General features: G+C 36.0%; 1 protein-coding gene across 1 annotated transcript in view; it reads left to right on the plus strand.

The window, feature by feature from the left end:
- Nucleotides 1-4,193: 4,193 nt before the first annotated feature.
- The window catches only part of ARAP2 (ArfGAP with RhoGAP domain, ankyrin repeat and PH domain 2), a 105,326-nt gene continuing 95,739 nt past the window's right edge, over nt 4,194-13,780 (plus strand). Inside the window, exons 1-3 of the mRNA XM_026037803.1 lie at nt 4,194-5,235; nt 11,882-11,952; nt 13,274-13,353. Coding sequence (XP_025893588.1) covers nt 4,319-5,235; nt 11,882-11,952; nt 13,274-13,353 — 1,068 coding nt within the window. The 5' untranslated portion in view covers nt 4,194-4,318. The remainder of the gene's footprint in view (nt 5,236-11,881; nt 11,953-13,273; nt 13,354-13,780) is intronic.

A 13,780-nucleotide genomic window follows, 5' to 3' on the forward strand; every position in this document is an offset into this window, starting at 1 on the left:
ATGATCCCAAGGAAGACTTGGGATCTGCAATCCATCCTGTGCCAAGTCATATTTTCTTAGTAGAGAAGTTCAAAATTTCGTTCTTTCGTTCATTTGTCTGTGTGTTGGTTTTCTTTCCCCAGCATTTTATCCTTATTTCTGTAAAACAGGATAGTCAAGTATCTTCAGAAAAGCCTTCTCTTTAGTAACCATTGTAATATTTCAAATAATATTTTGAATGTTTCAGTTTTGCCTGGTTGTTTTATATTGGAGATTATGATAATGCAGCAAGAATCAGTTTTATTTAAGCAAGAACAAATTCCTCTACATTTTTTTTCTCTTCTCTTTTGTTATTTGCTTTTTTTTTCTAAGTAATATGGGTAAATCTGTTCAAGTTCGGCTTCTAACTGACGTTGAGATACAGAATGTGTGCAACTCCATGAACTAATCTTACAGACTATTGTTTACTTATAAACAGTCCTATTGATACAAACATATATGTAAAGTGATATAAACATATAAATGTGTGTATATCATATCCATTATAGATGCATATATAATCCTGTTATATATAGTTAGTATTTGTTATGACTCTATAACTATAACTAAAGCTATGGGGAGATAATTCAATCTGCCTTTTGGTTAGTATTAATTACACCTTTCTGGATTGCTAAGATGTTTCTTGAGTTCTGTCTTTCTATACCCTTTCTTTTTATTCTTACCTTTAGTAAGAATAAAAGGTTGCAACGTAGGAAGCAGTGGTATTTATCTTTTAGCCTGGAATAGGAAGCTATGCCAATGTGTAGGTGCCTGTTACTCGCGTCTTCCTCCAGGGAGTCAAAGCAAAGCACGGGTCAGTGTAACTCATTCCTCAGATTTGCAGCCGGTGTGTGACTGTGAACTTAGTGACATTTTACCAGCTGCGTATGTAAGCCAGTTCTGTAGCACTGCTTCAGAAACCTTGGTGGATGCATTGACAGCTTCTGCTGTGAGTTACTAGTGAAACAAAGGAGGATTTTGGCTTCAGCTTCAAGTATGCTGTTACTTTGCAGTCAAAACGTCTTCTCAGTGAAGAGTCTCTTCCTTATGCGGCTATATGTTTTGTTATAAAGTACACTGCAGAAATAATGGCATTTTGCAGGTTCGTAAAACAAAGTTTGTTCTCTTCTGAGTAATTGGCTGTGTTCTGCTGCGGTTTGTGTAAAGCCAGGTTAGGATCCACACAACTGATAGACTGCAGCTACTTGAGTTTCTGAAATAATCAGACTGGATATGTTCCAGAATAAGGTCTGGCAAAGCTAGTAGCTTCGCTACTGCCTGTAGAATGAAAGAATACTTAAGATACTGAAAAAATAAATAATAGCACTTTTGTCAGTGCCTTTTGATTACTACTGGAAGTGGGAGGATTGGTGTGTGTGGTGGAGTGACACTTTCCAAAACCAAGCAACAACCCTCCTTCCACATGTGAAGGCCAGGGAGGGGTGGTGGCAGACCAAAAATCTCAAGCCCAGGACTACCAGGGAAGAAAGAATAGGTTGAAACAACCAATTTCAACTCCATTCTTGAAGCACGCAAACTGATATAATAACATTTTGGGGGTTATGCACTTTCTGAAGGTATACTTTACTTTTTTCGATAGGCAAGTGAAATAATCTTTTTCTGTGGTGCCTGCCTGATACTTTGTAGTAATTTCTGTGATAATCAGTATTATATCCTATACCTGCATGCAACTTCTTCTCTTTAAATAATATGTTTGGGTATTTGGGTACAAATATGTACATAAATTTGGATTTTTCAGGGTTCAAGGATGAGTGATGGGCAATGTTATTTAATATTACCTCTTGGAAAAAAGACTCTTGAAAAGTTTGATAAAATGCTGAAGTTTCAGAGGAAAAAAAAAGTGTTCAGATAAGTACTCAGATTGAGAAAGGCCCAAAGTGAAATCCAGAAGCTGACTGTTAATCGGTATAGCTCAATTCAAGTCTGTTTGTATCCAAAAGCCTTGGGAATCTCTGTGTGAGGGCTAACTCCATGACAAACCTCAACTTTGAGAGGTTGCTATCTGATTGGCTTATCTCCTTCAAAAATTCTGGTTGTTTGCTCTTCGTGTTCAAGATAGTAAGTCATTTCTTCTCAGATTTGTAGGCAGAGATCAAAGCTGATAAGAAGAATAGCTCCAAAAGTGAAGTTAAATAGCAAGAATTTAAAGGCTTTTTGTAACAACACTATTTCTTCTGGAACATTTATAGTAAATGTTTTAATGTCTTCCAGGAAGATATAGACTGGTTCAAGTATTTTTCCCTCCCCCCTGCCTCGTTATTCACAGATATTTATGGCATAAATGTAAAGAGGTTTTCTCTTCCCCACATTCTCTTACTCTCTTTTTCATTACTTCCTTTTAAAAATGTATGAGTAAGAAAGATATTTATAAAACTATCTAAGAAAAAACTTTTGGTGACCCAACTGGTTATTTCATAATCATAATAAAGGGCAGTCCCTGATAGCAGTGATAACTGTTTCTTGATTTTAAATTTGTTTTTAATTGTGTATGTCTGCAAGAATAAAGAGAGGCATCGAGATTTATTTCTGACTCCTTGTTTGCATACCAATTTGGTCAATAGTTATTGGGAAATCTTATAAGATGAAGTTTTTTTTTTTTTCTTATTTTAGAGTAACTCATACAATACAAAAAAAAAAAAGGGCAAACTTTCCATTTTAAGATGTTAAATATTTTTTTGGGGGGGAAATATTCTGAAAAATGTAAACATCTCTCCCTTCTGCCATTGATATATTCTGGGCCTATGATTCCTTTTCTTTCAAATTGCTACGTTTAGTCTTATGCTTATGTTTAGTTTACCAAAGCTGCTTTTTCTTTCCCAGGCTGTTCCCATGCTAGTACCTGCATGCCAGGACAGCTGCTCTCATCAGTAGGTTTCCCTAAGGCCAAATTACCCTTTATGCAGGAAGGGAGAGGAGAAAAAAAAAAAAAAAAAGAAAAGAAAAAAAAACTGTTGTCTGCTGCTGATCTTAAACCTTCTCTAAAGACGCAGGTGAATGACGTTTCAGGTGAATGGTAGCATCTGTACCTGCTTTGGGTTGTGAAAGTCACGAATTTGGATGTGGCTGTGGCACAGTAGAGAGCAGAGCTGAAATAGATGGGATCTGAAAAGTGTAAGAGCTGAGTTAGGAAAAAGAAATGAGGAAAAAATATCTCTTGGACACTTGAAATCCTAAGGTTCCCTAGTTTGAAGGCTGAAACTTGCTTTATGTGTGGCTTTCGCTCTACTTGTGTGCAAGGCAACTGCTCCCTTGATGGAGCTGAAATGCGAGTTATCTGTTTCCTCGTCTCCCTTGTGACAGTTTCCTGAAGGCTCTGATCTGAGGGTTTTACTTTGGTGACCTCCACAGCCTGCTGACAGTGACTAATTAAACGATTAAGGCTCCCTTTCCCCCTCTACCTCCTTCCTCCCTTCCCCAAAAAAACCCACATTGATAAGTGTCTCTAGCTTTGCATAATGTTTTTTTGATTACCTCACTTGTTCATGAGGATCTTTGGTTGAAGAGGACTTGAAGCCACAGCTTCTGCTTCATAGAGAATGCTTTAGCCAGTGGTTTTCCTTCTTTTCCGGTTGAAAATGTGTTTCTGTGCTTAAAAAAAAAAAAAAAAAAAGTGGCTGGAAGCTACTGCTTCTGCTTTGCAAAGAGTGCTATAGCTAGTGGTTTTGTTTTTCCAGTTGAAAAAAAAAAAATGTTTCTATGCTAAAAAGAGTTCAAGGCTCATAAGATGAGTAAGTGGAAACCTTTGCCTGAAGTTTCTTGTTTAAATCCCAGCAAGGCAAGGGCAAAGCTTTTGTATCCTCCTCTGCACTTAGATTCTCTTTTCTCCCCTAGTAGGGTCAAGTACCACATAAAAAGTGTGTGTTTGTGTTTAAGTAGTTCACCCTTCATGAACTGCTAGGATGATATGTTTAAAACCATGTAACTTGTACTAAGACTTTGATTTTACTTTCCACTTCATGGAGGTCAGGACAAAAGGGTGGAGAGGTTATGCTGTTTATCTGCTTGAAATTTTCATATATAAGCAATTTAAAAAATGTGCCGTACAAAGTATTGGGAGCCTTTCAGAATTTTATGCAAGATTAATGTGAATGTAGACCGCTAAATCCAGTACATTTCTACCTCTTAATGCTCTTTTTTTTCCCTTTAGGTTTGCAAATCATTATGCACTGAAGAGGCCTACTTGTGAAGAAGAGGATATTCTCTGTTGGCTGACTTGACAACGAATTTACAGCGAGTTTTGTTGCTAGGGAATGTGCTCACATCCTGACTGTGTTCCTACATGACTGTGTGGGGCAATATTCGGAATGAAGCTGTCATCATGTCTTCCATGGGCAATGGCATTGATATTGAAGAATTCTTGGTTAACATTAACTTGGGACAGTATCTTCCTAACTTTAAAGACCATGGCTATAACATTGTGACAGATTGTGTGGGAATAAATAACAGTGTGCTTCAGCAAATGGGAGTGTTGCCTACAGGGCACCGCAGGAGGATTCTTAAGCAATTGGACACCACTTTTTCAAAAATGCAAGAAAAAAACCTTTTCTCTGGAAATCTAAAACTCAAAGACTTGAAAGGATTAGAGGAGAAGCAATGTTTGTCCCCGCATCAGGAATCCTCAGTAAGCAATTTAAATGTAGATGGGACTACAAAAACTAGTTTAATATCTGCAACATTGTCAGTACAACCTGCTAACAGAACTCATGTTGATAAAGGAACATTTGAGCTTGCAGAGCAAAACTTATCAGAGGGAAAAGATGATAACTTGACAGATTTGGAATTTTCTAGTTCATACCAGAATTCAGACAGCTTACTAAAAGCTACCAATCTAAGCAGAAGTATTGAGACGAATGCTCAGCCGGATGCATCACTGGAAGAAGCTGCTGCATACCAAGCTGATGAGCACTTGGATGGCCATTCAGCATTTTCCCATCCTCCTCCTTCGTTCGCTTATTCATGTGAGACAAAATCCAGTGAAAACAAACAGCCAATGTTTGCAGATGAGGACAATTTATCTGACAGTGAGCCAAGTTCTCCATTCTTTCAGTTTAAAGGAGAAATGATAGACAATGACTTATATGATTCTTGTGCACAAAGCTGCACGAAAGTGGTTCCAAGAACAAGCCGATCTTTTATTTTAAGGCATCGACCTGTTCCAGAAATCCCAGATTCAAGTAAAGTTGAAACTTTATCAAGGTAACTTTTTATTTCTCTTTAATGAAAAATCTCTCTATCATAAAAATTATGGGTCTCTGTGTTTTATGTCTCTTTTGTAGATTTTTTTTTTTTTTTTTTTTTTTTTTTTTTTTGTGCAGCAGGCAGACTGTGTCTGGAATGAATACTGCCAGATTAACCAAAAAGGATTAAACTTCAGTACAAGTTAAAAAGTGCAACTGGGAGTAAAAAGGGAAATGGATTTTTAGAACAGTCTCCTTATAACCCTCTTCCATCATCTGCTTTTGAACTTATTTTCAAAGAAAGGAATCTTTCATCCTGAAAGATAACCTACATTGAACACATAATTGTATCAAGCACTTTTGAAAATGAATCAGTATATTGATAGGGATAAATGAAAAATACTTGTGTGGGGTTTTTCTATTTTTTTTTTTTTTTAGTAAAAACAAAACTGAAAAATAACATAAAAGTTCATTCCCTCTGTTTCAAATCAAGTCTTTACTAATAGTACTAACTATACAGTAGCCTCAGTGTATCTGATGACATTCTGATCCAAGAGAGGAAACAAAATCATGAAGTCTGTTGAATTCAGCCTGAAGTATAAAATCTATTTTTGATTGTTAGACAACATTTGTAATGGTGAAACATCAGTATTTGTGTTCTATTATAGTATGAAGTATAAAATCTATTTTTGATTGTTAGACAACATTTGTAATGGTGAAACATCAGTATTTGTGTTCTATTATAGTATCTTTTAAGATTGTATCTTTTAAGAGATGTTGTTCTTGAAAATATGTTTAATATTAAATGTAATTTGTAAAGATATTTAGGAAGTCTTACACAACTACATTTATGAATGTAGTTTTTTAATGAAGCAAAGTTTAGAAAACTCGTCTCTTGTACATTGTATGATGTAGCAGGGAACAGGATTATCTGATATGATTACAGGCATGGGCATGACATGATGGTTACGTGAGAATATTAAGTGTTAGCGTGAAAGCACATGACTGCTGTGGAATGTTATTTACATTGCTTTAAATTAGAATAGGGTACTTCGTGGAGGAGAAAATTATACTGTGGGTTTAAACTGAGCAGTTTTGTCATCATGACTTAGACTTTTTTCTAAACTGGATGTTTAGTCAGAGAACAAATGCAACAAGCTGCTAATATGAGGTGGTGGCTTCTGCTGCTAGTCTAATAACATGGCACATGTATTTTAAAAATATTTTTAAGGCAGACCAGGTCAAAGGAAGTGGGGGGCGGGGAAGAAAAAGAGAACTAAAACTTAATTGAATTTGGTACAGCATTGTTGAGAAAATAGAGTTTGTTATTTGTGATAAATAGCATAGGAGAGTTTGAATTTATTTCAAAGCATTTATGTGGTGTGGGTGTGGAGATTTTTTTTCCCTTCAAAATGATTGAGTTTCTAAATTGAATCCACAAATAAGTGAGTAACACCCTCTTGAATAAAAAGTAGCTGCTGTAGCTTGTCCTTCAAAAAGATGATGAAGAGCTAAAGAATGATCTGGTGTAAAACTCAGCTGGTCCTAGTATTGACTAATGTTAAAAATAAGAGACAGTGAGTGTGCTCTTAGACACAAAATTATTGGCTGTATTAACAGAATCTGCTCATAGATTTATCTGTGATGTTTTTGATTATGTTGGCTATTCTGTTTTACTCATCATGCTGGGTAAATCTCTGGAGAGAAGAAAAATCTATGCAAATGCATAAGCAAATTCTTGGTGGTGTAGCCCTGTCCAGATCATTAGATTGCACTTTTTTTTGCCAATTTCTTTTTTAATCCACTGACTATGCCCAGAAGGGATATGTCTGAGAATGTTTTGTATTTATCTAGTGCTTTTTCATCTGCATATCTAAGCAGTTAGAAACGTTGTTAACAAGTTTATACTTGCCCAAAATGCAGGATTTTCCTAAGCATTTAATGTTTTTGCAAGCTTCTTCTAGCTCTTTGAAATAAGCTTAATATTAAAATATTGTAATGTAGTTGTTTCATGGAAGAAATGGAGGGGCAAAGATTCTGTCCAACCTCTAAGACATTCCTGTGTACCTTAAATTAAAAATGTTTCTTCTGTGTATTTTTAAAATTGCAAAAAAATTATGCTTACCTCAGTCCTCAAAATTGATATCTTCTAATGAGGAGCAGCTTTACATTAACGTTTTGTGGGGTGTTTATTCCTATTTCATACAGTAAAACTGTTCTTGCTGAGCTGAAATGGGACTCTAGTGCTCAAAGATAACAATATCTGGCAGTGGAAAGAAAGCTCTCTTTTGAGCAGCAGCTGATGCTGGGCAGACGCTGTACTTCTAGTGTCCCTTCCATTGAAGTAAATCCTCCAAACCCCAGTCTCTTATTGATCTGTGTGTGAGCAGGTCCCCAACTCCATTATGCACCATTTTGATTTGCTGACTCTGACCTTTTTCCTTCATCTTTATGCTCTAGCTCTAACAGTATAGAAATCCTGGAAGACAAGCAGCAGTCTGTCTGAGGGAGATCAAGGCTCACTCCAAACTTCAAAAGAGAATTTAATCAAAAATGGTTCTGTGAAGCTTAACTTTTTTTTTTCTTTTTTCTTTTTTTTTGTTTTTTTTTTTTTGAGACGGAGGATTAAAACAAAACGTGAAAACCACACATTTCAGCATCCTTAACCTCTGGAAAGTCTAGTCTTTCCTATAGAATTGTACTGACAAACATATTCTCATCTGACTATTATTGACTGACTCTGGCTTCATCCTTCTTATATTGTGTGAAGCCTTCTCCTTAGGGAAAGAGAAATCCAACTGAAATCTACTGGGAAGCTAACTTGGCTTTTGTTTCTAGTCAGACACAGATATTTGTCATTAAAATTCTATTCAAGGAAATGCTTTTCTCATGATATCCTTGTGTCTTGTAGCAGTGCTGTGACCATGTCATGTTTTATTACTAATAACATGCTTGCCCCCTTGCAATTACATCTACTTCCCTGTCTCTCCCTTGTGCTCCTGACTCTTGCCTTCAACAAAACTTGCTGCCAGCCTGAAAGATGCCATGGAGTTTTAGAGGCTGGAAATATTTTGATTTTTGTGATTCTTCAAAGTTTATTTGGCCTCACTGTAGTAGTGAAGGATGCAGCATGATTAAAAAGAAATGAGAGGTGATCAGTATAGAGATAATTTTCAGCCTTGGATGCTGTTTTGCAGTATAGTGTTTGGCAACCTCTCTGAGGTGAAAGTGCTGCAGTTGCACCATACAGAGAAGCAGTCCCTTTAGAGGAAAATGCTCTGATGATTTGTAAGATGGGGGACATGATTCTCTCCAGAATTCTACACAGATGAAACTTCAGATCAATAGACTCCACGTGCATTTAGATTTCTCATATCCCCCAGCTTTACATTATTGCTAGCATTTGGTAGTAAGATTGCTCTGAGTGTTCATTTAAAAAGAAAGAAAGAAGAGGTAAACCATAAGCAAATTCTGAAAAATGCCGTGTGAAGAAAAGGGAGCAGGGAGAAGAGGGAGGAAGGGAGAAGAAGCTGTTTGGCCTTAGCAGGAGTTCATCCTGATGATGGAATTTCTTGCTGCTGCTCTTTAGACTCTATTCTTAGTCTGGTGGGGTGCCCGAGCTAGTACTGCCACATCTTTTTACCCTGCGTGCTTTTGAGCAGTTTTCTGAGGGAGAGAAATTGCTCTGTCTTGTTTTCCAATGGCCAAGTAATTGCATTAGTTTACCTTTGGAAGCCGTCTCTGAACCCCCAAACTGCAAGAATACAGCCTGCTGGAGCAGTTCTGACCTGTTTGCATTAGAGTGTGGTGAGCTAGGACATCCAAAGCTGGATAGAAGAGAAAACACATTTTCAATGATTTTGAAAGCAAAATTAATTCACCTAAGGCAATCTGCAGTCGAATGCCAGTAAAGGTTTGGAAACACTGTTTGCTCTGAACTCTCTGCCTTTCCTCATTTGGGAGATGGTGGGAATATATTGACTGGAAGAGCTTGACCCAGGCACGTGCAGAGCTCTCGCCTTGGAGCCTCTCGCCTGCAGCAGGCCCAGCTCATCACACCCCTTCATCCTGTGTGTGCGCCGGGCAGTGGGCCGGGCCCGGGCTGCTTCCCGTGTGAGCGTGTGCGGAGCGAGGGCCTCGCTCCCCGCGATGGCAGCAGGGCTGCAATCTCATCGAAATCATTGGTGTGCCTCCGTCAGCTTGGCAGGCTTCTCGTGCTCACCTTCACGCAAAAGGCAAAATAGAAAAGATCTTTAATCTGAAGAGGCATTAAAATTCGGAAAATGTTAAAGAAAGCCATGGGCTCATCTAGCATTTTCAGTAAGATTTTTATTTTCTAAATCTTGTTTGACCTTAAATAAATATTGTCACACTTTTTAACCCAAGGATGCCATTTATGCAGTAGTTTAGCATAGTTGGAAGATTACTATTTTAGCCTGCACCGTATGCTGTTTGTTGTGCATACTCTATATCAAACAGAATTCAAAATAAGTTTATTCTGTTGATTTTTTTTTTTTTAATTCCTTGAGATAATATTAACTTGGCATGGGTTAGAACTTTGTTTTCCAAAACTCCCTAAGAGATTTTACATTTGATTGAAAAAAATGACTATAGTTGGCTTATTAACAGGATTCCTTACCACATGTTATGGAATACCTATGTGTACTTAAAAAAAAGAAATCTGGAAAAATATGTGAATAAAAAAGAGTGTTGATCTTTGCAAGCTTATTTATTATTTTTCTGTTCCTGGTGAATTTATCAGTATTATTATTGACTCACAGCTATTGCTCACTTTTAAATCCTTCCACCCTGAAACTAATGCAGTGACTCACTATTTTATGTAAGAAAGCTGTAAATGAAAAAGCTATAAGTGAAAGCTGCTTATCTGTAGCTAACTTATTTTAATGTTATTAATATCCTTAAAAATGTAACAGTTGTATCCTGTCTTTGTAAGACTATGTTAAAATATGTTTGCTTTTAGATGTACCTATTTATTTAGAATTGGATTAGCACAAGTACATAAAGTTCTTGAATGTAGTTTAAGATGTAGCTACATGAGTATAAACATATAAAACATGTAAAGAAATGCAAGCTATTATTATTATTATTGTTGTTGTTGTAACTTGGGAGAGTAAACAAACATGTATTATATTGGATATAGGCTGTGATCCAGCTCAGCTGGGCACATTGATTCCTTGTTTGCTAAAATCAGGACTTTCCAAAGTACTTTGGGGAAACTTAATTGATTGTACTTGGCTGACATTTGAGATGTCAAGCAACTTGGTAAGGTGCAGGTTCTGTCCTGAGCTTAAACTAATAATTAATTTGGGGCAGGTTTAGCCATGCATTTGTACGGTTAAAAATGCTAATGATAAAAAATTGGAGCTCATAAATGTATGCCTTCCATTATAGAGAAATATCAGTAAGTAACAGGATAATTCAACTTGAACTTCTTCATGGGCAGTATTTTTGAAGCCTTGAGTATATTTAATTTTAATAGGATAAAATTTGTCAATATATCTATTGGGGAAATAGAAATTAGGAATGTTGATAATTTTGATAAAGATATTGATCTCATTGGCTTTGAGAGATGGGAGACCTGTGAATCTTTTTAGAAAAGAATTGCAGATTTTTGCATAGCATTTAACAGTCAGCGAATAGTTTTAAAGGACAGACAAGGATCTGTATTGCTGTTACTTCAAGCAGGGGAAATGAAGCATGGAGGAGTTCTTCATGTTAAAAGGGCAGATCAGAACTTAGATAAAAACAGCTCTAGAACTAATTATTGCACTAGTAAGGATGGCTTAGAAGCATTCTGCCTCAAGCATATCTATTTCTTCCTGTTTGCTAAAGTTTGTGCTTCAGTCTGAGAACTCAGTAATAAAAATAAAGCTGTGATTTTTGACACCATGAAGAGTGGAATTGTTGAAATACGTAGAGGACAGCACAACAGTAATTATACTGTCATTTTTGTAATGTGTGTGGTGATACACACACATTCATCTGCAAAATGTGAAATGCTAGTCGCAAGCAATTGCAAAGCAATTTCATATATGTCTCGGATCGAAAGCTTTCTGGCAAAGCAAATCATCTCTGGGATTCAGTACTTTCCAGGATTTGTTTTCCCCTAGTGGCTCAGAGCATCAATTTTTTATCACCTGTTACCTCCAAACTGCTTGTATTGTCTAAGAGCTTTTAATAACTATAATGTTAGGAGCTGCTGCTTTCCCTCTGAAAGGGAAATCCAGTGCTTGCTGGATTTCCGGATTCCCTTTGAGTTTAATGTTAGAAGTTGACTTGCATTGTAAACAGTCCTTTAAATGTAGTCCTTATGAATCAGCATGTGGGAGAAGTGAGAGTAAAGGTGGGAGAAGAAGGGGGAGCATAGGGGCTGAGAACCCTGGACTTCTAAATGTATCATAAGGCTAATTCAAAACCAGAGGGAAAAATCCTAAGATTTATGTTCAGATCAGAGGGTTATTAGTTGTACCAAAGGAAGAAAAACAAGTTGTTGGGTAACTGTAATCAGAAAAGTTTCAAAGACCTAAAATTGACTATTTATATTTCTGCCAACATTTTTAATAGTTAACCTGCCTAAGATGTTTTTGTTTGGCTTCTGGGATATTTCGCTTAATGATTTCATTTTGTGTTTTGTCTTATTCGAGTTCCCTTCAGAAAAGAAGAAATGTGGAGCTTTCAAATATAGCTTGTCCTGGAAGACAGATTTCACAGAAAAGTGAGTCAAGCGTGCTGACGTCTGCATCTTGAATATTGAACAAAAAGAAACCTCAGACCAAAAGTTGTCTAAAATAAGTATTGACCTTTCTTTTTTTTATTTTTTTTTTAATTTTTATTTTTAGCAAAACTAGGAATCTGGAAAGGCTAAAAATAGTGATGTGTGTAATGCCGAAGCACTCAACCACATCTGCATTTTTTTTTAACTGAGATGAGCTTTTTTTGAACTCATAGAATGAAAATTAGAAAATCCAGGATTTAAAAATCATTTACTTTAATATACCTTTTAAAAGTAGAGTATGATAACTTTATAAGATTATGTGTAGTTGTTTGTAAACAGAATTACTCTTGTAATAAAATATTTAAAGAGAATATTCTATATTGAATGCTATTTAATTTACTAGCAAGTCTCAAAGTTCAATGAAATATTAGAAATTAGTAGTTTACCAGAAGAGGTTAAAAGTCTTGCTCAATCAGTTGTCAACAGAACTCCTTTTTCACTATAGAAGTAGGTCTTCTTTAAACTGACCCATGTTAATTTCAAACAAATAATTTGTGCCCCCCCCCCCAAATATCTTTTTTAAGACAGAATGAAGGACTCTGTTGCAATTAAATTTTTGAAAACTTGTTGCAGGATGCAAGCTATGTCCAAATAATTTACCTTTAAGAAGATAGAGTAAATTTGAAGAAAACAGTAGGGGATAATAGCAGAGAAAAAAAAAAGTGTCTACATTTCAGTTAGAAATTGTTGGGAAATTGTTTCTAGTTCCTCCTAGCTGCTGTCTATAAGCATATTCTATGTCTTCCTGTGAAGACTTTGAACGAGACCTGAGATTGTTTTGGACATAGTCTCATTTCTGCATGACATTGTAGGAAAGTTCTGCTTTATTTGTAGAACAAAAATTCTTATAAAGGTTTTGGACAAAACCTCCTCCCTTTGTAGGACACTACTGGAGTTTTGGTGGATAAGTGATTTTTGTCATTTTCATGAAAAAAAGAATTTTCTGCATGCTAACTTGCATTAAAAGATTTAATTAACTCGCTGAATTGACCAGAGAAACTGAAATTGATCAGGTCAGCCACTAGTCAGTTGCAGAAAGAAACACTTATTTTTTCTGATAGAGAAACTACATCCAGAAAAGTCTGTATTCCATGGTGATTTTATAATGTAATTCCTTGTTAAAGTATTTGTGTGACTCTCTGTGTATTTATTTTACTGGTTTATATACTATATATGAAAATACCATGTATATTATTGTATTTGTATATATTTTAAATATGTATTTAAATACATATATATTCTTATTTTTGTTTATTTTAAGAAACTTTCACAGAAGAAAAGCCACCTGTCATCTCTCCATATGGAGAAACCTTTCTTTGCAACAACGGTAACAGTGCTAAAGTAAGTTGAGAAGCCTGAACGTAAATGATCTATCCTCACTTTAATCTTCATGTTATACATGGCCCTCAACTTCTTTCTCCTCTGCTCTTCACAGTTCTCAGTACCTTTTCTATCTTGTTCTAGTACATGCACAAGAGTTATAGCATGCATATTTGTGGACTACCAACTTTTCTTAATTTTAAGATGCACTTTGTACTGTTTAGTAGTAAACAGGAAAAGGTGGAATTTTATACTTTAAAAAAAAACCACAAACCAAAAACATCTGATAGTTAGTCATCTGATTTTATTGTACCTGCAGCTGGATGCTGCACTACGTAATGTGAAACTATCAGTTAGAGACAAGTTTTTAAGTTAGGCTAAATGGTGGTTAACCATTACAACTTGACTGATAAAGACCAAAGTGACTTTTCTCTGTCGTGATAACTGC

Source organism: Nothoprocta perdicaria, unplaced genomic scaffold (genome assembly GCF_003342845.1).
Source record: "Nothoprocta perdicaria isolate Ctin4 unplaced genomic scaffold, notPer1 scaffold_2, whole genome shotgun sequence".
NCBI classification, from domain to species: domain Eukaryota; kingdom Metazoa; phylum Chordata; class Aves; order Tinamiformes; family Tinamidae; genus Nothoprocta; species Nothoprocta perdicaria.